This window comes from Radiomyces spectabilis (genome assembly GCF_025331425.1).
Source record: "Radiomyces spectabilis strain NRRL 2753 chromosome Unknown BYT42scaffold_8, whole genome shotgun sequence".
Lineage (NCBI taxonomy): Eukaryota > Fungi > Mucoromycota > Mucoromycetes > Mucorales > Radiomycetaceae > Radiomyces > Radiomyces spectabilis.
Genome location: NW_026251933.1, coordinates 281,874 through 306,630, shown reverse-complemented (window position 1 = coordinate 306,630; position 24,757 = coordinate 281,874). Strand labels below are relative to the sequence as shown.

Here is a 24,757-nt window from a genome sequence, read left to right as displayed (position 1 = left end):
TTTTTTCCCCCGTTTATTGTACAGTCCTCTAGTGTTTTCCTTTCTTTCTTTTCTTTGTCGTTATGTACAAAATGAATGCTTTTTATTGGTTATTTTTGCATTTTAACAGTTCAGGTTGTTGATCAATCTGACAACAGATAAAAAAGAAAAATAATAAAAAAAGTATTGCTGGTGCTTTCTAAAGGCGAGTCTCTTTTTTTCTTTACAAGGATGATGGGATAGTCTGCTTTCTGTGTCCAGATATTTTATTGTTGAGGAACAAGGGAAAAAATGCGAGCCGGGTTTTTCTTTTCTTTTCTTAGTTCATGGATTGAACCAACTGGTTGATGAATTCTTCACGGTCACCAGAGTCACCACCTTCAACAAAGTGACGGAACTTGCGAGGACGCCACATGTTGTTGGGGTTGGACAACTTGAAGGGCCACAAGAAGTTGCTGGCTTCCTTGAAGTGAGGACCAACGGTGGCGATTTCGTGGATCAAGTCTTCAACACAGATGATGTTGTACTTGCCAAGAACCTGTTCAATGACGGCGTTGTCGTAAAGGGGAATACGCTGCTTGTTGACCTTGGCGTAACCACGCTTGTAGATGAGTTCACGGATGGTCTTCAAGTTGGGAGTACCGTAGGTGACATAGGGTTCAACCAATTGAAGCATCTGAGCGGTGGCCTTGTTCAAGCGAACGAAGACACCGTTGTTGATCTGCAAAAGACGCAACAACTGAAGGACCTTGCGAGGCTTGGGAGCGATGTTGTTGATACCGCGAATACGGACAACAAAGACCAACTTGGACTGAGCAGGAACGTAGTAGTTACCGTTGGCCTTGGCCTGACGACGAAGACGAATTTCGTTCTTCTCGGCAGCCTTGTACTCGGCATGGTACTTGGCAGCGCGCTTGAAGATATCGCGACGCTTAGCCAACTTGACCTAGCAATAGCAATAATAATAACAGAACTGGTAAGCCCAATTGCTCACAATGGCCAAGTTTATGAAGAGCATGATGCTTTACCTTGCGAAGTTCAGCCTTCTGAGCAGCGGCGGTCTCAGCGGATTGCTGGGCGGCCTTTCTCTTCTTCAAGAGAGTTTCGGGAACAAGCACATCCTGAGCAGAAGCAACGTTGCTATAATAACCGAGTTCATGTCAATGGGATCCATTCACAGTACATCAACATCTTCTCCCAATTCTCTTTCTTTGTCAAAAAAAGGTTCTTTGTTCGACAGCATGTATTTAGTAAAAGCAAAGATATGAAGAGAAGAAAAAAAAAAGATCCAAGAAGCAACATTTTTGTAAACACAAAAAAAGTCGCTTCCGTTTCTTCTTGCTCACTTTGCGATTACAAAGCCTCAACAAATATAGATTTGCGAGTGGAAGGCAAACCTGCCATCTGGTAAGAACCCAAAGGAGAACCTTTCCGAGTCCCCAGATGGTCAAGCGCACAGAAATATTTAGGGAAAATAAGAGCTTCTTATTAATCCAAAACCTTGTCGTTATGGAGAGTAAACCATAGCAACAAGTTATCGAAGGACAATGTTTGATAGCAAACATTTTCACGTCCAAGAAAAAAAGAAGGAATCCAGGTAAAAGCATCAACAACAGATGGAGTAATTAACTTACTAGGACACCATGGTAAATCGACACAAGGAAAAACAAACAAGGGAAGAAAAAGAAGGAACTAACAGATGCCCGCCCCCAGCCCGCACAGAAAAGACAGAAAAAAAAATTTTTACGTGATTTTACCCAAGCCACCTCTCTGATGATTGGCTATCCCGACCACGACCATAAAACGCTTTACGTGAAATGCATGAATGGGCTTTGTCCCATAGTCGCACTCACCATTAAAAAGGGTCGATTACTTGTATCTCTTATTCCGCAGCCTATTCGTTGACATTAAGGTCAAAAATAAAAATAAAAAGCTTGGATAAGAACCGTAAAGGACTCTCATGTACCACCAACCCCTTGGTTGCCGCAGCAACTGTGATCCTTCCGATTACCAGTCAAAAGTGCGTTTCCCAATTGTCAGGAATCTATCAAAGGCAAACATCAGTATAATAGAAAGGAAAACCTGATGAAAGGCATTTTGATTATCATTATTACTTTTTCACTGCTTCCTCATTTGACAACCTATTTAAACAAAAAACTTAGCCAGAGATATGGAACAACTTGGTCGGGATCATTTTGATTGGTTCCTTACAGGATCTATTACAAAAAAAAAAAAAAAAAAAAAGAAATTGAAATAAATGGAACAAGTTTGCATGAACTATAGGAGGTATTCGTGTTTCTGACACTATCATCATGTCAGCCGATAATTTTCCAGGCGACTATACCAATCGATACTCGAGCCCATTTCCTGCACTTCCCAATCGCTCGAATGCAAGGCGTAACGACCCTGTAGATACTGCGGCGGAACGGCTTCGTCAAGTGCATATCAACGAGGTAACTTGGCCAAACCTTTTCCGGTTTAGGTAGCGAAATCAGTATTCAATTAAGCTTTCATTTTTATTTTCACAGTCGCATGGACGATCGCAGCACAAGAAGAGTCGAGGAGTGTCCATTAATCATTTGATCAACTTTTCATTCCCGGAACGACCCTCAGTGGAAGAAGACATCAGTTATCGAAAACCAACCGCAACAGCTACCACATCCTACCAACCATATCAACGAGAACGATTTATAAATGCAAAGTAGGCTGCCTTTTCTTTTTTTTGTTCACCCATGGGAGCATAAACTGATCTACTGTTGGCCATCGGTTATAGTTTCCGTTTTTTACTAAAGGCCTCGACGGAGTATGCAGTGCATGCTATTGATCCTGATGCTCATTTCGACTGGGATAATGTACAACAAGTGGTACGCAATTATTATTTTTTTCCAGTGGACAATGCAGTGACTGACGCTTGAATAACGTAGCTGGTGTCGTCGTCGAAAACACCGACCTGCCCAATTTGCCTGTCTCCACCTGAAGCGGCTCGCGTGGCGAAATGTGGCCACATCTTTTGTTTGCCATGCATTCTACGGTTTTTGGATTTGGCCGAAGCGCATCCAGGCTCACAGTCTCGGTATCGAGAGTGTCCTATATGTTGGGACTTTATTTTTGAAGCTGATTTGAAAAGCGTGCGTATCATTCACAGTCGGGCCGTGGATCCTAACAACGTCGAGTTTTGTCTTATGCAACGGTCCCATGCTTCGGCCATGGCGTTTCCGATCTCGGATTATTGGCCTGTGCCTGACAAGGTGCTTCACACCCATCTTCCTTTGGCCGCGGCACCGACGCCTTGGGATTTTACCGAAAATGCTTTGCCTTTTGCTCGATTTATGCTCGCTAGCCCAGACTACATGTTGCAGGAACGACAACGCGATGTACGGGAACTCACCGCTTCATTAGAGGAAGCAGCTATTGCTGGTGGTGACGACGAAACAACACAATGGATTGAGAAATGCATCGATCAATTGAACACCATCATTGATATCGAACAGCAGTCATCGTGTCCCCAAATCAAGCAAGCCATGGCCGAAGCAAGAAAAATTGGTGAATCCACCGCAGCAGCAGCAGCAGCAGCGCGTCAACGTAGTGACGACATTTGTACCTCGGACTATTACTTTTATCAAGCAGCTGATGGACAGCATATATACCTTCATCCTCTATACATTCGCATTTTAAAGCATGAGTTTGGGAACTATCACGCATTTCCACGACGCCTTCAGGTGCCCATCACTCACACCGATGATGTGACCATGACAGAGGTAGGCTACATCGTTTTTTCCTCGTTTAGACTCTTTTCTTTCAATCATTGACCTCGATTGTGTTGTCGGTTTTGGTGATGTTTTTTTTAGGAAGTGCGTCGAAAGTTAAGGTATCTTGGACATTTGCCCCTCGCGTGCGATATCACAGTGGTGGATCTGGATCTGACAGATGTCGTATCCCCTCAGACCTTGAGTGTGTTTGAACGTTAGTAATCACAGACTTTTTTTTTCTTTTCCTCCATTGAATCACGGAAGCTTATCTTAGTATAATTAGACGAATTGCAGTCGAGACGTGAAAAGGTACAGCCAACAGAAGATACGGGTGGAAATTCACCTGCATCGCCAGAGGAACATGCAAACGATGATGAGGCGCAGCAAGCAGAGGATGTACCGCCCTCGTCAGGCGCCACGTCAATAATGGATTTAGGTATGGAAATGCCCCCGGAAGATGACGAAGAAGCCATGTTAGAATATGTGCTTCGCTTATCAGCCGCGGAACATGCAGCGCAGCCCAATGGATCGCCGGCAGCCAGTTCAAATGTGCATGTGGAGGTGACACGATCGGATTCAATTCCTCAAGAAAGCGATCACGATGAATACGATGAATTATACGAAGATGACGAGTACTGGATGGATGAAGGCGATGCCCCATTGGTACTCAATGAGCGTAAATATCCACAGGTTGCTGGATCCACGTCGTATCGCCAAGCAACAAGGGGACATCGCCGGTTACGCTAAGGGCACAAAATCAAAGGGGGATATCAACAAAAAGTAAAAAGGAAAACCAATATAATCATCCATGCATGTATATACTTGCTTTGTGCATTTTTTTATTGATATAAATGTATTCTGTTACCATATGAATGGATGGCCAAAGATTTCGTATGCATGTCCGCAGCGGATCTACAAAATATGAAGCGGTTTTAGCGATTGAATCCATTTGCGCAATGCAATATGAACCAATATGCATTGATTTCACCGATTGATTTCGTATTTTCCCTTGCATTTCATGACAGCGTTTTGCCACACCTTTCCAACCAATGAATCGTTAATTTGATGTAGCCTAGTGAATTAGGCTGAAAAGGGCGTTGTGTATAGCAGCGCTTTGCACATGGGCGGCCCACTGCTGCGGCCGAGGACTGATATTAACAGCTATCGAATCCCCCTGCGGACACTACTTCCAGGAGTTTATCAAAGGACTAAAAAAAAAAAGAAGTTGGGTCAGCTTAGTCAAATTCCATTCACCATAAAGAGGGTGAAAATAGGAATCCGAATATGTGGTACTGTAACCCACGGTTCAGAGTAAGGATGATATGTTTATTTTTCCCTAATTAAAAAAGAAAAAGAAAAGAAACATATTCTAGCATCACAAAAAAATCCACAGCCAGAAACGATTGGCGATTGGGCCCTGAAGTTGCTCCAACCTCGTTTCGTCATGGTAATAAAGCAACATGCCAAACGCACCCAAGGCACATACACATGAAAAAAAAAGTAAAAAAATACCGAAGCATTCAATCAAAAAAGTTTATTTTGGTTGAATATGCTACGGTATGTTTGTTTTGTTTTCTTGCACTAATATTTTTTTAATACAGTAATGTCATAAAGCCAGGCATGGTTTCTTTAATATATTTTCGGGCGTTCAATGGCGCGGTATATATGCATCATTTTTTTTTTCTGTTGTTGTTGTCGCTGCTGGGATGATGTGTGATTTAGGGAATAGCAGACAGTAGGAAGAAAAAAAAACAGTTTTTAAACATGAATGGGGGAATAAAAGAAAGAGAGAGAATAAAATAAAGGTGGGTAAGGGGGGGAAAGGGAATAATGGTGGGTAAAATAAAATAGAAAGATGGATGTAGATGGATGATCATTCATAAAGACGAAAAGAAACTAATTAATATAAACGTATATGTGGAGCGAGTCCGAGGATGCATGTGCCTATTTTTTTATGTTGCGATCGTAAGTGATGGAGAAAGGATCCAGAATCCACTTTAAAATCGACGGTTGGATGCATCGGATAACTTGCATCGTTTGGAGCGTGCGGTGGTCATATCCGTCAATGACTTGTGGGATACCAATGAGTTGGAAGAAGGAGAACGAGGAGGAGGAGTCAATGTAGGACAATACACGCCACGCTTGGCTTTGGATATGTGTTTCGTGTTTAAGGATGTTTGAGGAGTCGGTTTAGCTGCATATTGATGTATCGTAGTCTTAATCTGTTTGGAATGAACCGTCATCAATCGACGCGTTTGATTCTCATCCGCGACTTCCGCGACTTTAGCATCCGATGATGTGATTTCGGAGCCGGCGGTATTTTCTGCAGACGACGATGATGGTAGAGGGCCCAGACAAGTAGATAGTTTTTTGAAAGGGGTAGTGGTGGTGGCGGCGGGGGATGTGGATATGCTTTTGTACAATGTGGATTTGGTCGTGCTTTGACGGTTGGACAGTCGGCGAAGGGTGTTGGATCGCATCGACAGTTTGGATTTGCACTTGTCCTTTACTGGAATCGACGACTTGGTCCGATAAGACGGTTCCGGTTCTCTGGGAGACAAGGTCGATGGCTCTTGTAACCATGGCTTTGAAAATATAACAGAAACAGTAATCATGAGATAAAAATGATCGTTGTAAAGAAATAACAATTGAAAAGATAACAGGTCCAATAAATGAGGCAAAAAGAAATCGATGCCCCACTCTTATAGAAAGAGGGAAAAATGATGTTTCTGATTTTTGCACAGGTGCTCAACTTACTGGTATATTCTCTTTGTTATCCGAATTAAAAGAAATGGTATGACGAGTGATGGAAGTAATGGTTTTGAACTTGAAAGCGGAATGGGAATGGCGGCGCGCTTCGAGCTTGGCATCTGAATGGAGGTCTTGCAAAGGCAAGGTACGTCGAATATCGAGATCGTCCAGCGATGCCCCATGGCGGCGACATTCGGTGACCTTGTTGTCGACGTGAGTGACAGATAAAGGCTTCATAGTGGAGTGAATGACCATGGAAAAAATGGACACACAGATATAGACTGAGAAAAGAAGAAAAAGAGGAAGAGGAGAAGACGGAGGAGGATGGAAAAGGCAAAAGGGAAGGAGGGGTCACGGTAAAAAAAAAAAAAAAAAAAAAAAAAAGTCTGAAGGGGAGAAATTTTACTCTTTTTTTTCTTACCAAGTCCGCAGTTCATAGGTCTTCCTTTTCCCAGCTGCACTGATGAGCTGAACAGCACTTTAACAAAAGGGGTGGGAGTACAATATTGTCTTATTTAATCATTCTTAGAATTAGGGAAGCAAATCATCTCTTTGTGGTAAATAAGTGAATGCACGATTTTCTTCCATTCGCTGTGTTACAAGAAAGCATTCGCAATTAAGCAAACATGAACATTTGGCTGAGTTTCGCCCAATCATGGCTAAACCTGCACCGATTAACTGTGTCTTCTCTACCAGTTACTCTACCAGTTTAACCCAATCACCCCTCGCATCAACAATTTGCCTCCATTCAACAAAGTGAAAGCGAGTAAAAACCACGCTAGTCTCCACTTCCTAATGCAAATAACAGAAAAGGAAATTTATCCCAGCACACGCATGATATACACCTTGAGTCAATGTGTTCCGCTGAAATGCTGAGGTATAGGCTTTGTCATGTTTGGTGAGTAAGAAAATGTGAAAACAAAAAGAAATTTGATATCTTAGAGATCTGAGAGAAGAAGGCCAGGGTCAATTCTTCAGTCTAGTCTGCTTACGCAGTTTGTTATGGATCGTTATTTGAATTGACCGTATCATCAGCGTTATCCTGTAGATAGAGCCATTAAATGAGGGATAAAAGAATGACAAGAGGAATTACTTCATCATCGTGACTTTTCAGTCACAGAAAACAGTGAATGCGTCACTGTAAATTGAATGCTTATTTCATGTCAAAGGTTGGTTCCTGGATAAAGGTGGTCATGAGGCATTAGTATTTACTGTGGCACAACTCGGTAAATTTTTGAACTGCGATTCTTTTCAGTATCATCCTTTGACCATTTTCTACAAATGTCAAGCACAATAAAAAGCGAACGGGCTCACAACTCCTATTGTGCCAGCATTCTACAACGGGACCACAGATACCCGGGCGTTCACAACATTAATGAACGATAACATCTGACTTCACATCAACTGTTCCTCGATTATTTCAGATATCTTCTTTCGTTACTGATCATGGACATTCCAATTCAGATGGACACTGTTTATTTTTGACACTATGCTTTGATCTGTCATTATTCACGCTCGGCGATGTGACTACTGTATATTCCATCAAAGAATAAGAATCCAGATTCTTTTTTCTATTCTTCATCCGCCTTGATATCCCTCTCCTTCTTCTTTGCTGCTACTATTGCATCGACTTTCTATCTGCATCCACCATCCAGACTAAGTTTATCATATGTAGTCGATGTGGTCAAGGTCAAGGCAATAATCAAAAAGGTACCATCGTGCGGTGTGATATCCACTTACCAATGTTCCCCCAAGATTCTGGCCCCAGCTCATGTTTCTATGCATTAGACTTTATCTTGATAAAAACAAAATGAGTATACGGCTTGATAGGTAAAGAGAAAGCAATTACCGTTGGCCTCCTATCATTTACCACCAAGCCGCCCTCGCATTCCTATGGTTTGATGCCATAATTTGCTTTTCTTAGGTGATACGGACAACGTTCAACTTCTCAAGGTAGCTAACCTGCAGCCATTGATGACGTAGCTTGATGCATTCATTAAAGCACTCGATGTGAACCTCCTCACTCTTTTTTTTTTTTTTTGTAATCAACTCATTTTTCGTCTCCTCAACTTCGTGTCGCACAAAATACTTGGGAATGTATGATAAGAGATTGCGCCTTTTTTTTCACGACCATAATATGAAATCTGTCGTGCTGTTTGTGATGCAGGAAACGAAATGTGCTCCGTCTGTTTACGGTGGTCCAGCACGCATGTTCATTCTTATTTTGACATGCCTAACAAGTCACAGAGTATCCATGACAAACCTTATTCCTTTGTAAGCACAATGCAAAAAAGTATGAATACTGTAGATCGCGTGACAGTAGCCTATATCATCCCCGATGCCAATATCCGAACCCTTCGCTCTATTTTTGATGATCTTTTTACCAGCGGCGGCTGGCCAGCTTATGGTAGACTTAGTCTTTTTCGATTTGTCACTGATATGTTTTACTGCTGCAGAAAAGGAAAGAAAAGGAACAAATAAAACAGTCAAAATCCAGGCTGATTAGTTATAAGGTTATCAATGGGATCTAGATCTATTTTAGTTTCCCGCTAGGAATCCTGATCTGGATCCACGCAAAATACGCCATAGTCATGGGAACAGAAAGGAAAAAAAAAATTCAACTGCATACGACCAAATCCAATAGATCGCTCCGAAAAAAGAAGACTGCATAACGATAATCCACGTTATCACCATATCACCATATGTGATCCCCTTCAAGCCAACCTATACAGCGCGTCGCAATAGTTGGATTCATCGAAAACGAAGAAGAAAACATCACACAAGAGATTGTAGAGTTAATTGGCTAGTGCCACAGACATTGAGTCCTAGATATGTTGTGGGATTATCTGACGTTCCGATCCAAGGATCCAGTGCAGTAATTTATAGATTGGCAGCCTAAGTCGTATTACAGATCAAAATCAGGAATTCCAAACCAATCTGGTTGGATAGGCCGTCTACCCCCACAGTGTAGAAAAAACAGAAGGACTTACTTTTTCCACGCTCGATGGATTCATCACTATTCTTGCACGCTCGTATTAGCTCTTTTGCGCTGTGCACTTGATGCTTGATCAAAGTGAAATGCCTCACTTCAACTTGTGAGTCTTGCATTCGGCCAGGTTTCTTTTCGGAAAAGTGTTGCGAGCCAGCCAATCGTTGGAGCCAAAAAAAATCCTAGTCCTTTCCATGTTTTGTGCGCGATATTTCGCGCTGATGAAAAAGAGCATGAAATAGAGAGAGAAAAAAAAGTCGTATTACTTTTATATCCCATTCTTTCAGCACCTCCCTTGCGTCGTGCCTCAAAAGCATGACACACTGACCGACCAATTTTTGAGAAGGCGTATTTTCATACTAGTAGAGACAGTCTAAAAAAGGAAATAAAAAAAGTGAGCATGGAAATGATGATAGCCAATCAATGATCAAGAACGTCTTGCTACGATTCCAGAGATCGAGACAAAGAGGAAGAGGCCTATTATGGCAATCCAAACTGGGTTTCAACCGTTCATAAAAAAAATAAGATGCCCTATGAAAAAAAAAAAGACCGTAAAAAAAAATAACTGTTTTGAACCTGACTCGCTAAAGAAGGGGCATGTTTATCGCTTTTGTCGTTCCATGACCCAATCAGCATGCAATACCACGACGACCAAAGTCGAAGCCGATCATTTGCTTCATGAAGCTCTGTGTGCAGAGGATAACGAGACCGTGGAGATGTTGGGCGCCGTGCTGTCCATGTCCGACGATGAAGATCATGATGACGGCAGAGAAGGCCACGGAAGTGAAGACGGATACTGGAGCGAAGACGACATTGCCGTTATCAAGGCATACTTTGAAAATGAAGAAGAAGACGAAGAAGCCCTGGTCATATTTACTCAGCCCAGTTCCATCCCCAAATCAAAAACATCCACCTATAATCCCGCCACTTTCATATTCTCTACCGTCCCTCCCTCTCGTCGATCCGTCGATGAAGACCGAGAAACCGTCGACCTCTATTTCGATTAACAAACCCATCCGCAGTCATAACAACGACGAACACGAACGACGATCACAAAAGAATTCGTATGTCTGCGCAAAAAAGAACCATAATTTTTTTTTTTTTTCAAGAAAAGGGGAACATCATGACAGCGGGATATGCGTCAAATTATCCATCCATCACACCACACACAATAACCAACGGAAAAAAAAAGGGAGAAAGAGAGAAGAGAGAGAGACAGAGAGAGAGAGAGAAAGGAAGAGCGTGTGTATGTGTTGTGTGTGTCTCATCTTACCATAGTGTTGGGAACGTTATTTTGAACTGGGATAATTTTATCCAAGGATCACGAACCACATTTGTCTTTATTGCCCTTTTTTTTATCATTACTTCTTTTATCTGTACATGTTTTTTATTTTTTATATTCATATTGTATTTTGTTCCATGACGATGGTGACCATGACGATTACAGCCTTGATTTCCTGTTTCTTTTTTGCTTTTGTTGTTTTCTTGATTGGACGCAAAAAGGAAAAACGAGCCACACGGCGCCGCTGTCGTTTCGGTGAAAACGGCAAATCCCACATGCCGCCGTTTGACAGATCGAAACCCGATTATTGGATAGAAAATGTTGCTGAGAATATTGGTAGAACCTACAACCTGTAAACCCCATGCACATTTTTTTTTCTCAGAGCACCCACATCGTGATCCTTGGCGCTTGGATCAAAAAACAAAAAGGAAAAAAAAGGTGGGTGGGCAACATGTTTTCACACATTGCACCAGCCGCCTTTTACGCCACCACAAACATTTCCAAACATTGAAATCGAGCAATTTACTTTATCTGATGACCGCCCTCTATAGTTGGACATGCTAGTCCCAAAATGAAACCAAGGACTTATTTATTGTTATGTAGTGATGGCAAATGAAGAATATAGAAATTTTGCAATAGAAGGTTGAACAAGTGGAAACCATAGAAAAGCGAATAAAAGATCGTCGTTGAAACTGTGAAGAAGTATGTATGCCTCTTATAATATGACAAAATGACTAGTGTGGATAAAGTAAATGAATGAAACAAATGAGCACGATCTGAAAATGAAAGAGAGTACTGTAATAAAAGAAAAATATGGAAAACAAGGATGCCGACGCCTCGCATCAAAAAGGCTTGCGTCAGATGCATGGCACCATATGCACTGCACCACACGCACCGCGTTGAAGAGAGAGAGGGTGGAAGGGAGGGAGGGAGGAATGAAATTGGCTGGATGTGGTGGAAATATCCAGAGAGACAACTCGTGCATGAGAGTCTCACCATCGATTCAATTGATCGATCATTTCCGCTTTGGTGAAACCGGCGTCTTTCATACTTTTGACAAGTTGGGCCTTGGCTTCGATGCGACGGACCTGTTCCAGTTTGGCCAACAAGCGATCGCGGCGTTCTCTTTTTTCGCGCAGAAACTCAAGCATGTCCCGAGAACGTTTCATACGACCTGCCTCCTTTTCGCGGGAAACAGTGACCAAAGAGGTGGCCAACAAAGACTCGCGCTGATCCAATTTGTTGAGCGGAACTATCCATGGGTGTGGCAACTCGGTGGAAGGACGATCGAAATCGAACGATGACAATTTGTCCCGTTTCGTTGGTTCGGACTCGTCGCTGATGTCGCTGACGTCGCTTTCCATCTCATCCATTGTTCGCTTGTGTTGTTGTTGCTGCTGTTGCTGTTGCAATACACAGTCTTCCACCGCATGTACAAGGCTACGAATAGACATGGCCCATGCAGACTCAGGTCGAGAACGCCCAAACACTGGATGGAGCTGGTCCCAATAAGGAAACCGTTTCAGGATTTCTTCTGTTATACAGACCCAAAAATAATTCAAAGGTGAGTCGTGTGCGCTTTTTTTTCGTGTCTTCCATTGCCATGCCTTGCTGTGAAGCCTTATTTCTCCTCTTTGTCTTTGTTGGTTTTTTTTTTTTTTTTGTCCTCTGCACTTCGGCCCCCAAAAAACAAAGCCCACTTGCAACCGGCGCTCCCCCAAAATAAACCACCTGTCCATTCTCAACTCAAAAAATCAGGTGCTCTCAATCGTTTGATTCTTACCACGAATCTTTTGTTGGTGTTGTCCATTTTGTTGCATTTTTTCCCCTTGTGTCTCAAGCCATGTTTGGGCCGAGCGGTAACTACTTTGCAACGTGGAAATCTTGCTGGCCACGTCTTTAGGTAATCGATGATAGATACCCACTTGACGCATACGATCAATGATTTCTTCGATAAGGACTTTTTTTGGGATCCTTTCACGTCGGTCGCCTCGCCATCGTGCATAGTTGCCTTTGGTGGCGAGCCAGTTCACCAGTACTTCCATAGACGACGGGCCTCCATGGATGCCGTCCTTGAGCCAACTTTTGTAAGGTTTCTTGCCTTTGGGCATTCTTGCAACAGCCGCCGTCATTTGTTCAGCCAAATCAGCCAACGTTCCAAATGATTTAATATTAATGAAATATGACGAATCAGGAAAAAAGGAAAGCAAAGATGAATTCAAAAAAAAAGAGTCTGGACAAGAACCAAAAAAAAAAAAAATCGTTCAAGAAGTGAATGAACCGGAAAAATGGTAGATTGGTTACCCAATCACCGATGTGGATTCCTTTTTATACAAGCTTTTTTTTTCTGTAACCAGAGGTCTCGATTCTGTAAATTTGGCGCTCAAGCATATCCAAATGGCTTTTAGCTTTCTTTTTTTAATGACAATCATTTTGTTACATTTTCGCTGCTTTCTCAATCGAAAGAGAAAATGAGTTCAAGCCGTGCGTGGATCAGGCTCAATCAGTTGGGACGATGGATTAAAAAAAAAAGATTCGACGCTTCTCTATTGGAGCGTTCATTGCATACATCAAGCTGAATTGAAAATCCATCTTCCAGAAGCATCTGTCACACCTGAACCCATTAAAAATACCGTTTTATCAGGATATGCGTAGGTAGCATGAAATCGTTGTATGGTGAAATACATCACCATGACGCTCATCGTCAACCCCTTGCACACTATGGACAACCATAGATACCAAGAAGAAAAACCTAAACATTTTTTACATTATGGACAGAAACCATGGTTTTTACGGTTCACTGTCAAAGGAGCAAAAAACAAACAGAGGCATAAAAGTGTCAGTGAAGCATGCGGCCACCATTGTTTAACTTTGAGCTAGCTGTTTTTGGTAAACCACTCATTATCCCTCTTTTTGCCACGAGTCGCTCACTCGCCCAATGGCATGTTTCATCGGGTCAACTGCTGCATACGACCACGTTCAGTGAGGCGCTTCCGTCGATCAAGATGGCTGATTTTGTAAGTCTTATTTTTTTATATTTAGATCACATTCATGGTCATTGAATAGTCCTGACTTGGTGTCGACCATGAGACGTCGGCCAATCATTGGACGATCATTGGTGGCCTAGTCAAATAACTTTACTGATCCAAGTGAGAGCGGGCTGTCAAAATAGAGGCTGGTCACAAACACTAAATGAAAGGGTTCTGCACCCCGTAAGTTTAGCGCTTTTTTTTGGCTTCACGCTACCCATTTGCCATGACATCTCGTTTCACGCGACCACTGTTCAATAATATTCAACGTTTGCCTCGCACACGACCGACGACATGGTCCGTGGCAACTCGTGGCCTTCGTCCATCGCTAGGCGCCTCTTTTGCGACCGCTCGGCCCCGACCTCAAGGTCGGCCCCAAGGCGACAATGTACGCATCATCAAGATCCCTCGCTTGCCATTGCTTATGATCGGTATCGGTTTCGCATGTCTAGGCGTGGGGCTTTACGAATATTTGACTTCGGATATTCAGAAGTATCCACCACCCATACGCCAAGCGCTGCGCAAAGCGCTGTATTACCAACAGCCGGGCAAGGATGTCAACTTGTCGACTCGGTACTTCAAAGAAGCACTGGAACTCGCATTGCAATCAGACGAAATGGAACGCGACGGGGCACCTTTGACGGGTATCATGATTCAGTATGGTGCGTTACTGGAATCGCTCGGTCGGTATCCGGAAGCACGACAAGTGTTGACGTTGGCACTTCGTCACTTGGTCGGTTTTGAGAATGATCCTCACGCCACGGAAAAGAAACCCGATCAAGCCGTCTTTGATCTCGACCTTGCCAGTTTCCCTCCGCAAACACAAAGAAAAATTGTTGGTATTGCTCAGAAATTGGGCGACATTGCTCAGGAGACCAAGCATGATGCCGAAGCGGAAAAATGGTATACATGGTCCCTGGAGCATTTACTACGTATTTCTTCCAAACCCGTCTCGACTTATGGCGACACTGACCAAGTCCTCTTTGACAAGGAACATATGCCGGCCTGGCTTACCCACACCGAATTGGGCGCAGCTTTAGAAGCGCTCGGCACCTTTTATCAAACGCGACAAAAACACAGGTAAAGAAAAAAAGAACCAGCAGCAAGAGGAAAACGCAAATCTAAAAAATGGTACGATTAGTTTGGCCGTTCATTTATACCTGCGCACACTCACTTTGGCCGGCTTGAAGACGTGTCAATCTTCTGTCATTATGAACAATCTATCGGAATCCTTTGCTGCGATGGGCCAGTTTGACGATGCCAAGTTATGGGCGCAACGCGGTTTGGAGATTGCGCAGAATCCAAACACAGGAAAAGCCAACAAAGATGGGGACGTGTGCGATGAGGCGTGTGGCGTCCTTTTGTTCAATATGGGCATGTTATTTGAGGTGAGCATGAGAATGAATGATCGCACATGTCGGTAGCATGGGTATCACTGACTTTTTTTTTAACCTATCAATCACAGCAAACCAATGATAAAGAAAAAGCCATGATTTTCTATGAACAAGCGCGAAATCATGGCCGAAAATACAAACTCCTGGATTGTATTCGACAAGCCGACCGGGCCATCAGACGTCTTCAATTTGAACAAACGCAACCTCCCTCCCTCCCCTCTGCATAGATTATTTTTGTATCATAGAACAATAACACGGTCTTTCATCACATGCTCATATGCCTTTTGGATCTGTTTGATCTGCACGAGGTTGCCTTCATCGTGCCGCGGAAAAGAGAGGGTAGAAAGGATCACGATTGCAGGATAGAAAAAAGTAAACATTGAACGGAGCTCATTTGGCCGGCGCTCAACTCCAGATCCCACGGCAACAAACGGCTGGCGAACACGGTACGTTGCGTGTTGACTTTGATTTAGCTCATAGCGGTTGAAGTAGGGGATCGGAACGGGGGCGGGTACGGTTGCTTAACTTGTTTTTGGGTTCAGTGTGACACATCAGACGATAAGACGGGAAAAGAAAGTGCTGCCTTTTTCATGCCTTTATAATGCGGATACGAATGTGATACCAAATGCTTTAATACTCTACCATCGTCGAGCCATTTTTGTTTTTTTGGCGCGTCGCGTCCTGATATACAGAAAGATTGGTTGGTAGCATTACAATGACTAGACAGTGGGTAGGCAAGTGTAAGGGCTCGGGCTTGGTTGCAGGGCAGATGAATAAATGCAAGCTTTATTTGGGTATTTCTTGACCGCATAATGCATTGGCTCTTTTTGTCTGTTCGGATCCCATGACAGCGGGTTCCCTCTCCGCCATTTTGACACTCAGCCGTGCCCCGGTTTCTGATGGTGAGCATGTGCAAAAAAAGACATAACAAGATGCTTCCACTTTTACGTTTCAAAAAGAAAAATGATTGACTTGAAGGAGGCAGCATAAAAAAATAATGGCGAACTACTGCCATTCCTTTTGTGCCCATAAATTAAGGAAATAAAAAGAAAACCCTGGTCGAAAGACGAAAGAGAGGTTGCTCGGGTCATCCGGAAACGGAAAACACTTTGTTCAGGGCATCCCATTCTTGTTCAACGCAATAGTAGACGCCGATTTTTTTCCCTTTTTTTTTTATTAGAGTTTCTGACTTTGGACGTTTTTATACCCTTTTTTCTTTCTTTTTTGCTTCCTACTTGTTTTTTTCTATACTTTTTTGATCGATATTCCCCCAGTTGACTCCCGGTGAGACAATTCATATACCCCACGGGTTGCCATGGTACACCAATTCCAACAGGGCAACAGCGAAGATGCTTGGAATGTAACGATGCAAGAAAAAAAGTGAATCTCTCCCGTCTCCTCAATTCAATAAACTCATTCATCGTTTTTTTTTTATTCACTTTTTTTCTTCTTTATGATTTCATTTTTTTTTCGTGCGGCTTCCTTTTACTGCAACGGTCGGACAGTTTAGTTGTGATGATTTATGGCGATCGAATTCCTTGCCGTATCAGCGAATCGAAGTAACCGACGAACGAACGCCGTTACTTCATCGTATCGTTTTACCGACTTCCGAAGGCGTCAGTCGATGGACCGAATCTTTCTGGAAACGCAGCTTCATTTTAAATTTTCTTCCTCTACTCATCGTAAGCATCTTCTCCCTTTTTTTTTTTATATACCTATCTTCATATCACGTCGTATAAAAAGAAAGACAAAAAGGTTAAACTGGACATGGCACATATGATTATTATTTATCTTCATACCCCAAGGTGTTAGTGTGGTGTTCCATGCCTATCCCTTTCGACGATTGTGAAACGTTACCTTGCGACTATTCAGACACTCTCGATGACGACGACCATGCTGTCAAAGGAGGACCCAAATTCATCAACTTTTGGTTCTTCCTGTGGTGGTATTACGGCATCTACAATGCGATTGCCCTGTTTCTCATCACCAAACTGTTCAGCATTTATGCTCTCAATGTAAATATCCTTTTGTCAGCCGTATCGTCGCGTTAGGGGATGACTCACTGTTTTTTTTCTCATTATTTTCCATGACACGCGTGTTACAGTGGTGGCCCAAGTGTCTTGGTGCGAAATGCACATTTGCTTTTTTCTGGTTAGAAAGCCAAGGATTGGCAGTGATCATGCACTACTTTTTACCGTCATTTGAAAAGTATACCTTGTCGTGGGTGTTTCTTACGTTCTTCACCATGTCCATGCCTTTATGGTTTGCCATGGTCATCATTCATAAAAGACATCAACGTCGTCGTGCCACGCGATTACTGGCTCCCAAAGGCGTCTTCACGCCTCTTCATCCGCTTCCTCGATGGCGTTTACCGGCCTCATATCGTCGTTTCATGTGGTTCTGCACGTCACTGGCCATTGCCCTTTTGGCTTTGATTGGCGGCGAAATCTACGCTTACATCTTTCTTTCGACCTTGCCACACACATCTCTGGATGCGTTGGCGTACGTATACAGCTGGGTAGGAGCGATCTACATCATGGACGCGATTACCGACTACATCATTTGCCGCAAAATCCGATCGCATCCTCTGGCGAGCATTTTCAAGCTGTACTTTTTCATGATTTATTTCATCTTTTATCGCAATCTTTTCGCGCGGTTACGATCGGTCGATCAATTTGCCATTGTTCAGCTGGGGTCCTTTTTATGGGTGTGCCTTTACTATCCATTGATTATGACGGAATTTGTGCATCGATGGCTCGTGCGGTTGATCGGAACCACGCTGACTTACGATGAATATCGAGAAAAGATTGGTCGCTCGTTCTATTTACGCAATCTCGCGGAAAATACCACCATGCTGGGATTTCTGATCTGGTTCAATGTGCTTCATTTCGGTCCCAATCGAGCCGCCTATCCTTACTTTTACATGGACGATCGTGACGGCAATCCTTACAACCATAACAAGACGTTCCTTGCCGCCATCGTGATATGGACGAGCGAATTAACGAGTGCGTGGATTACACGACACACCTTTCGTCGTGCATTTTCCTATTCCATCACCAAACAAGCTGTTCGTGATTTTGCCCGATACCCGGAAATGATCATTGCATTTGTGCTGCTCATGATTCACGTCCTTCAAAATATCCTCTTGGCCCTCATCAAACTCGATTTCGCCACCCAGAACCATGTATACCATCACTACCTCTAGAACCCCTATCATACCTGTACCCAGCGTCATCCTCCGCTTCCCTGCGTCTCATTTTCTCCTCCTTTCCCATGTGCCAACATTTTATCGATGTGCCGATCGCGAAACCACGGTCTCATTTTTTTTTATTGTTTATTTATTTTATTATTATTTTTCATTGTGTATGTTCTGTGTGAATGTAAATTTGTGTGATATCCATAGATGATGCAAACAACCACCACTACAAAAAAGAAACTCATTATCCTTGCCTGACGCTTTTTTTTTTCGTTACGCTTGCTTGCATTTTAGTTATTTCAAAAAGCAATACGTCGTACTGTATTCAAAATGAAAAAAAAGGACCAAGACAGGAAAACAATAAAGGTAATACAAAGATCGCAGAAACCAATCGTAAAATGATCAAGCAAAACAACAACAAACAAGCATTCAACCGTTCACTGAAACAATCAAGGAGACCGACAAGAGAAAAGAAAAACAAATCATGGGAAATACACGAGTTCAACGTCTACAAAAACAAAGAAAAGGGATTAAAGGTAGAATAAGGAAGGGGAATGGATGGTGAACTTGAGATAGGCATTCAATGCCACAGCGAATAACAGGGCGAGGCAAATAGCAGTAGGACCAGTGATATCGTCGTAGGGACCGGAAGCTCGAGCACGGATCAGCTCGCGACGACGGTAGTAAAGACCCATACCATACAACAGCGTGGACAGCGACACCAGTGTATACACGACACCACTGATTTTGCCCACAGCATCACCGGCATTGAACAACGCAATGGAAAAAGTGGCCATTAACGTCCCCAGTGACATCCATGAAAAGTAGGTACGTTCGTTGGCGAAAAACACTTTAGGTTCCACACGCAATGGCGTAATGACTTTTTTCGGCACCTTGACACCAGGAGGTAGAATCACTGGTTCCCTTGCTTTGTCGGCCCCGGCAGTGGGATGACCGAACCATTGGTGGAAAGTCTGTCCAATCGTTTTTGGCATCGCTTGCAATTTGTCCTTCCACGTTGCTTCAGACGCGTGAGGTTCATTCACGGATCGGTTGATTCCCATGTAAGAAGTCGTGGACGAACGCGCTTGACGTCCCAGAAGCGAGGTACGTTCGGTAGGTTCAGCGGCAGCAGGGGACCCCGTGGTGGAGGAGGCTGACGTGCGGCCCATGTTGACGCGGACGTCACCCGTGGGCGACTGCACTGGTTCGACGGTATTGGCTTCTTGTTCATCTTGTCCTTCCTCTTCACCTTTCAAGGGTATGGCACGACCCTTTCCTTTGGGCAACTTTTTGCCGACAGAGGGGATTTGCGATGGAAGTACGGGTAACTCTTTCAGGTCGCTGTCCATCTGCGCGAGCCAGTACGGAAGCAAAGCAACCCGGGTATCAAACATGACGGCAATACCGTGAACGAATTTGCTAAAATCAAATGCTTCTTCCAGAATGCCGCTTTCCTGCAAATCCTCGACCCATTCCGGTTCTTTTTCATCGGATGCCAAATCCAATTTGATCTCAAACGTCGCGAAGGGATATCGATTGATTTCACCGTCGTCTTTCAGATTCGTAAAGGGAAAGTTGGTATCGACATCCGGACGTCGCCACTGACCTTCCGATCGTCGCACCACTGGATCGTTGGGAAACAGCTTGGAATCCTCCCGAATGAAACATAAATCCGTGTCCAACGCCATACGCACACTCTTATCACCCGGAATCTGAAACGCCGTACGTTTATAATACGTTCTCAGCACTGAAATGAATGTGTCAACCAAGGCTCTGAAAGCATACTACTACAACCACGAGATTCCGTGGCTCCACTTACTGGGTTGCATTTCCTTTTCGAGAATGGTTCGTTGAATATCTGTGACGAGGTGTTCATAGCGGCTGACGTCTTCCTCGGAACGACCACTGTTTCGCATTTTTTGCACCGATTTTTGGATAAAGGTTTGATCACCATGCAGGTAACCGTCAATGTATTTATCCTTGATGATGAAGCGATCTTTGAGTTCGCCACGGTTTTCTTCCGCGAGTGCGCGTCTTTCCACGGCAATGAGACGGTTGTTCTTGGCAGAACCGTACCAACGCAATCGAATGACTTCCGACCCTTGAGCGGATTCCACACGTGAATTGTAAGCATCGAGATCGGCGTTGTCCAGATACAAGGACGAAATGGGAGGATCAATATTGTCTTTCTTGGTACTGTTGTCGCGGTAGACGAGGACGGGCAAATGGCGGAGCACATAAGTTTTCAATTCGAGGACATTTTCAGGTTGAACAAAGAACCGTTTGACCACGGTACGACGACCGTCCAATCTAATGCCCTGCTCCTTTAATACACTGGAAGAAGCTTTGAACGACATGGTACGACCGCCCCGGCGTACTTGATCAAAGAGTTCGGATAGTTTGATGAGAATAGCATCGTTGTTTTCATTCCAGAAAGGGCACTGATTCAATCGCACCATGAACATGGGTCTAAGCACATAGGCGGTGTGACGATCATGTTTCTTGACCATTTTAAGGAATCCGGTATAATTGAGACGCGAAAATCGAGCCAAGCGATTGATATCGTCAGCAATTTCATTGATGTTTTCCTGAATTTCCGCCATTTCAGCTACGGAGCCTTCAGGCGAGATATCCGATGCAATCTTGTTGGCCCATTCATCCGTACGATTGCGAATTTCCTTCATCTTTTCCTGCTGAAAAGCGTACACCTGAAAAAAAAATTAAAGATATGGGTCAGTTTTGTCTCTTGGTCTTGAAATAAATACTAAAAAGGGGAAAAATGATGCTGCAAACGCGGATACAATATCGCCACATATGAAGCTTTCTCCACGTCCACATACAACGGTTCATGACCATAGACACAACACACACACACACACACACACTCTCTCTCTCTCTCTCTCTCTCCTTTTCTACGTGCGCGACAATTTTTTTTTCACCGTGAATTGTCACGCATGCGCTTCCTCCTGAACCACGCATTGACCCATGGGTAAGGTGAAGAAGCAAGTATTGGTTTTTTTTTTCTTTTTACCTTTTCAAGGTTGTTATCGAGCATCTCGACAAACTCGGTTTCGTCTTTTTCAGTGAATGGTCTATCCTTTTCGGCCTTTCTCAACTTGCGTTTCAGGCCGTCATAGTCGAGGTAGTACGGTTTCCAGTCAGGATATATCGCATCCTTCAATTGAGCTCCAAATTTCATGGTGGCAAAGAGGCTTCAAATGACGTCTTTTTTAGCGTCGTTGCAACAATTGACAATGAGAAACTGTAAAAAAAGAAGAGCAAGAAAAAAAAAAAGAGAGCGGAGCTTCGGGAAGAATTGGCTGAATTTTTTTTCTTGGTACTGGCTCATTTTCATTTGCATGTCATTTGATTGAAAAATAATGAGGAAAAAAAAATACGATTGACAAGCTATCATTGTACAGTTTTCAGTCCAATAACAATTCAAAAATGATGTCACTCATTGCCATTATTCGTCATATAAAGAAAACTCACTCTAAAAAATAAGTTTGGCGGTTGCAAGAATGGTTATCGTCGTTACTTGTATTTTTCTTACGCGGCCATCATCGTTTTCATGGAAATCCCTCTGACGGAGACTGATTTTTTGATCTTTGTACAACCAACTCTATGTAAGCCGGATCGCTCTTGATGCCACCAAGCAGCTAACAAGAATACATATAATAGTAGAAACCATCTTTTTCGACATGGGTTTTGACTATGCAAGTGAGCGTGCTCTCCACCATTTCGTATGCTAGGGTTTCTTTAAATGAAAAAACAAGGTTCTTGACAGGCAACGCTTTTTTTATTTGTTGTAACAGATCCGTTTCACTTGCAAGTCCACTGTCCACCCGGTTCAGCATAACCGTATGGTTGTAAAAGTACGATTCATTCATACAATATCTCTCTTATTGGTAAGTATCTTACAATGTTCGGCGCTCGTATCCATGTAAAACTTAACAACAAAAAAGTTATACTGATTGTAACTATGATAGGCTTATGTAAAAAAAATCTATTTTTTGACGATTTGAATAATCATATACAAAAATTGGAATGGATCCATCGATGTAAATGAAAATAAGAAAGAAAAAAAGGTGGGGAGGGACTGATGATTTGTTTGAGTTGCTGCTTTAGCAGGGAGAAAAAAGAGGAATTAAAAAAAAAAAAAAAGCTTTTTGATAATTGGTAAACGAAACCATCTTCTGGTTGATATACAAGTAAGGAAAGGGAGCCCTCCACGGCCAAGACGTCTAATCGGTGTTAATCCAGGAAAGTATCGTCCACCATCGGCCGCCGTCCATCTATGTCCAAGTAATAAAATAAAAAGCCCCTTCCAAGAAAAGAAACGCAGAAACGACGAAAATATAATAACATCTACAATAAGAAAAAAACAAAAGGAAGAAAAAAAAAATGCTGCGCTCCAGAAAGCGTGGGATATATGTAAAAAGCTTTCCATTCACCCGTTTGCTGATGTTTCGTTTCTTCAACCACTCAGGACATGACCTGCTAGTGCGGTCGGAGGCCATTCGCCTTTGCTTCTCAGCGATTCTTCAACGTGCAATACTTGTTCGAAAATCACAAACATGATGGCACTCTGTAAACTCGTCCAGAACACTCTTGGTCCAATACCACGAAACAGTCCACTCATGCCTTGATGCTTGTAGTTCCACATTAACCCATCCACGATCCCGCTGTAATGTTTTGGTGGTGCTACCACAGTATTCGTCGCCGCAGTGGGTGTCGCTGTCGCTGCCGCTATTTTGGATGGATGGCTGGTGGTGGCTGCGGATGCCGCAGTCGTGGCGGATTCAAAGCTTACGGTTTTACCCGAAACGCGTGTCGGCTTTTTTTCACTGTGTTGCGTTTGAAGCACCGTTTTCATTACATCCAAAGGCGTCGTAACAGCACCGGCAATACCTCCTGCCAACGAGCCCGTCAACAGATCAATTCCCACCGGCAACTGCTCTCCAGGTCCAACACACTTTTGATGCGCAATTTTCTTGAACCGTTCTAATACCCCACTCAAATCAGTATCACTTGGTCCCAATACATCTTCCTGCGAATAGAAAGAGCCCTCACTTACCGTAACATGCAAATTGAATAGCAGAATAAGGAACATCACGTAAAATCGTCGCTTTGAAGCCATGGAATAAAGCGCCCCATCCGTCATATTTCACCACCTGTCACACAGATACCATAAAAAAGTGAGAAACCACATCGCAATCATTTTTTACACCACCGTTATCCTTCTCAATTGCCCACCCACTCGTCGTGCGATTCACTTACCACCGAGGCTGCATGCCATGTATTTCGATAATTGTAACCACTGATAAAATGGGGATTGTTGTACCGTCCTTGTAATTGCATGCGTGTTTTCAGGACTTCAGAAGGTACGTAGACAATCGAAGCGGCCAAATCACCCAGAGAACCAGCCGCCAGGTGAGACACCACTTCCGGTACGCTATTTGACGTCAAGGTCCGTTTCGTGAACTCGTAAATAGAGAAATACACAAGTGTCCCTGGAACTATACATCGCAGACAAAAAACAAACCATCAAAATGTCATTGAGAAAGGTTTTTTTTCTTCCTCCAATTAAGGTGTTGTTTGGCATGGCGTCATCTTACCTGAGCCCAGCATGGCCGGTGTCACGCCTGCATAAAGACCTCGTAGTACTCCTTCCTCTTTGAGAATCAGTCGATATGCTTGCATCATGTTGGTATATTTGAAAGGTCGATGCAAAGGTTGCCCTTGAAGACGAGTCTTGACAGTGTCCACACTTTAAAAAGAAACAACGGGCATCAATCATCCGATCAAGTTTGTCCCTTCCGTTTTGCCTCAGTAACGCTTGTCGCTAGTCCTTTTTTTCTTACCTGTGCATTATTGCATCCGCTGCCGAGCCGCCAATGCCACCTGCGATGATAACCTACAGAGACGGGTGTTATGTAGGTTGGACTTATTTTGAATGATATCATTAATTTTTTTTAGAGAATGAAAGAGAGGCATACATCAAAATAGGGAGGGTATGCCGCATTGCCGCCCGAGTTTAACGAAGGAATGACGAATGAGTGGCCAAAGACACCTTTTCGGGCATCATGGGGAACGGACATGGAAAAAAAAAAAGAGTAACAATAATCGCTTGAAGGAAAGTGCAAGTTCAAATGATTGACCAAATTTGTTATTTTTGGGGACTAGTGGAGTTTTTTTTTTGGCCTTTTTATTTGGTTCGGTTCGGCCACTCAATCGGTCGCGAATTCAAAATAACCGGGAACCGCCATTGGTGCCTCTTTTGCAAAAAAAAAACTCTTTTGTTCTCTACAAACGGAAAATAAGAACAAAAAAGCAACTGCAAAGCAGAATAAGAGAACCATGGCAGCTGCAGCACATTTCATGC

At 43.3% G+C, this 24,757-nt stretch overlaps 9 protein-coding genes across 9 annotated transcripts; 3 read left to right on the top strand and 6 right to left on the bottom strand.

Annotated features, from left to right (window-relative positions):
* Positions 1 to 298: 298 nt before the first annotated feature.
* On the bottom strand, positions 299 to 916 carry BYT42DRAFT_573090 (ribosomal protein L30, ferredoxin-like fold domain-containing protein; the record flags this gene model as incomplete). The annotated part of the gene is made up of 1 exon (XM_051568692.1): positions 299 to 916. A coding segment is annotated over one exon (618 nt), but the record flags the coding sequence as incomplete, so codon positions are not given.
* Positions 780 to 1,679, bottom strand: BYT42DRAFT_573088 (uncharacterized protein). Its single transcript, XM_051568691.1, has 2 exons — positions 1,008 to 1,679; positions 780 to 925 (listed from the first exon to the last, which is right to left on the bottom strand). The coding sequence occupies exon 1, from the start codon at positions 1,584 to 1,586 to the stop codon at positions 1,227 to 1,229; it is 360 nt and encodes a 119-aa protein (XP_051422133.1). The 5' UTR covers positions 1,587 to 1,679; the 3' UTR covers positions 780 to 925; positions 1,008 to 1,226.
* Positions 1,680 to 2,202: 523 nt separating this feature from the next.
* Positions 2,203 to 4,609, top strand: BYT42DRAFT_573086 (uncharacterized protein). The gene is made up of 6 exons (XM_051568690.1): positions 2,203 to 2,432; positions 2,508 to 2,680; positions 2,753 to 2,843; positions 2,904 to 3,737; positions 3,828 to 3,942; positions 4,012 to 4,609. Exons 1-6 carry the CDS (start codon positions 2,292 to 2,294, stop codon positions 4,473 to 4,475), a joined length of 1,818 nt encoding a protein of 605 aa, XP_051422132.1. The 5' UTR covers positions 2,203 to 2,291; the 3' UTR covers positions 4,476 to 4,609.
* A 1,116-nt stretch (positions 4,610 to 5,725) lies between these two features.
* Positions 5,726 to 6,716, bottom strand: BYT42DRAFT_614794 (uncharacterized protein; the record flags this gene model as incomplete). The annotated part of the gene is made up of 2 exons (XM_051571891.1): positions 5,726 to 6,313; positions 6,486 to 6,716. The coding sequence occupies 2 exons, from the start codon at positions 6,714 to 6,716 to the stop codon at positions 5,726 to 5,728; spliced, it is 819 nt and encodes a 272-aa protein (XP_051422131.1).
* A 5,026-nt stretch (positions 6,717 to 11,742) lies between these two features.
* BYT42DRAFT_497862 (uncharacterized protein) lies at positions 11,743 to 12,861 on the bottom strand (the record flags this gene model as incomplete). The annotated part of the gene is made up of 2 exons (XM_051564527.1): positions 11,743 to 12,284; positions 12,534 to 12,861. The coding sequence occupies 2 exons, from the start codon at positions 12,859 to 12,861 to the stop codon at positions 11,743 to 11,745; spliced, it is 870 nt and encodes a 289-aa protein (XP_051422130.1).
* A 1,048-nt stretch (positions 12,862 to 13,909) lies between these two features.
* Positions 13,910 to 15,556, top strand: BYT42DRAFT_371199 (uncharacterized protein). Its single transcript, XM_051563270.1, has 3 exons — positions 13,910 to 14,859; positions 14,921 to 15,167; positions 15,245 to 15,556. Exons 1-3 carry the CDS (start codon positions 14,006 to 14,008, stop codon positions 15,398 to 15,400), a joined length of 1,257 nt encoding a protein of 418 aa, XP_051422129.1. The 5' UTR covers positions 13,910 to 14,005; the 3' UTR covers positions 15,401 to 15,556.
* A 932-nt stretch (positions 15,557 to 16,488) lies between these two features.
* BYT42DRAFT_594103 (uncharacterized protein) lies at positions 16,489 to 18,378 on the top strand (the record flags this gene model as incomplete). Its single annotated transcript, XM_051570743.1, has 5 exons — positions 16,489 to 16,533; positions 16,979 to 17,188; positions 17,278 to 17,780; positions 17,863 to 17,867; positions 17,975 to 18,378. 5 exons carry the CDS (start codon positions 16,489 to 16,491, stop codon positions 18,376 to 18,378), a joined length of 1,167 nt encoding a protein of 388 aa, XP_051422128.1.
* Positions 18,379 to 18,899: 521 nt separating this feature from the next.
* Positions 18,900 to 21,571, bottom strand: BYT42DRAFT_546737 (VTC domain-containing protein; the record flags this gene model as incomplete). The annotated part of the gene is made up of 3 exons (XM_051565903.1): positions 18,900 to 20,119; positions 20,192 to 21,080; positions 21,404 to 21,571. The coding sequence occupies 3 exons, from the start codon at positions 21,569 to 21,571 to the stop codon at positions 18,900 to 18,902; spliced, it is 2,277 nt and encodes a 758-aa protein (XP_051422127.1).
* Positions 21,572 to 22,360: 789 nt separating this feature from the next.
* On the bottom strand, positions 22,361 to 24,531 carry BYT42DRAFT_573063 (mitochondrial carrier domain-containing protein). Its single transcript, XM_051568689.1, has 6 exons — positions 24,372 to 24,531; positions 24,237 to 24,289; positions 23,991 to 24,142; positions 23,653 to 23,891; positions 23,450 to 23,546; positions 22,361 to 23,376 (listed from the first exon to the last, which is right to left on the bottom strand). The coding sequence occupies exons 1-6, from the start codon at positions 24,471 to 24,473 to the stop codon at positions 22,850 to 22,852; spliced, it is 1,170 nt and encodes a 389-aa protein (XP_051422126.1). The 5' UTR covers positions 24,474 to 24,531; the 3' UTR covers positions 22,361 to 22,849.
* Between the last annotated feature and the right edge of the window lie 226 nt (positions 24,532 to 24,757).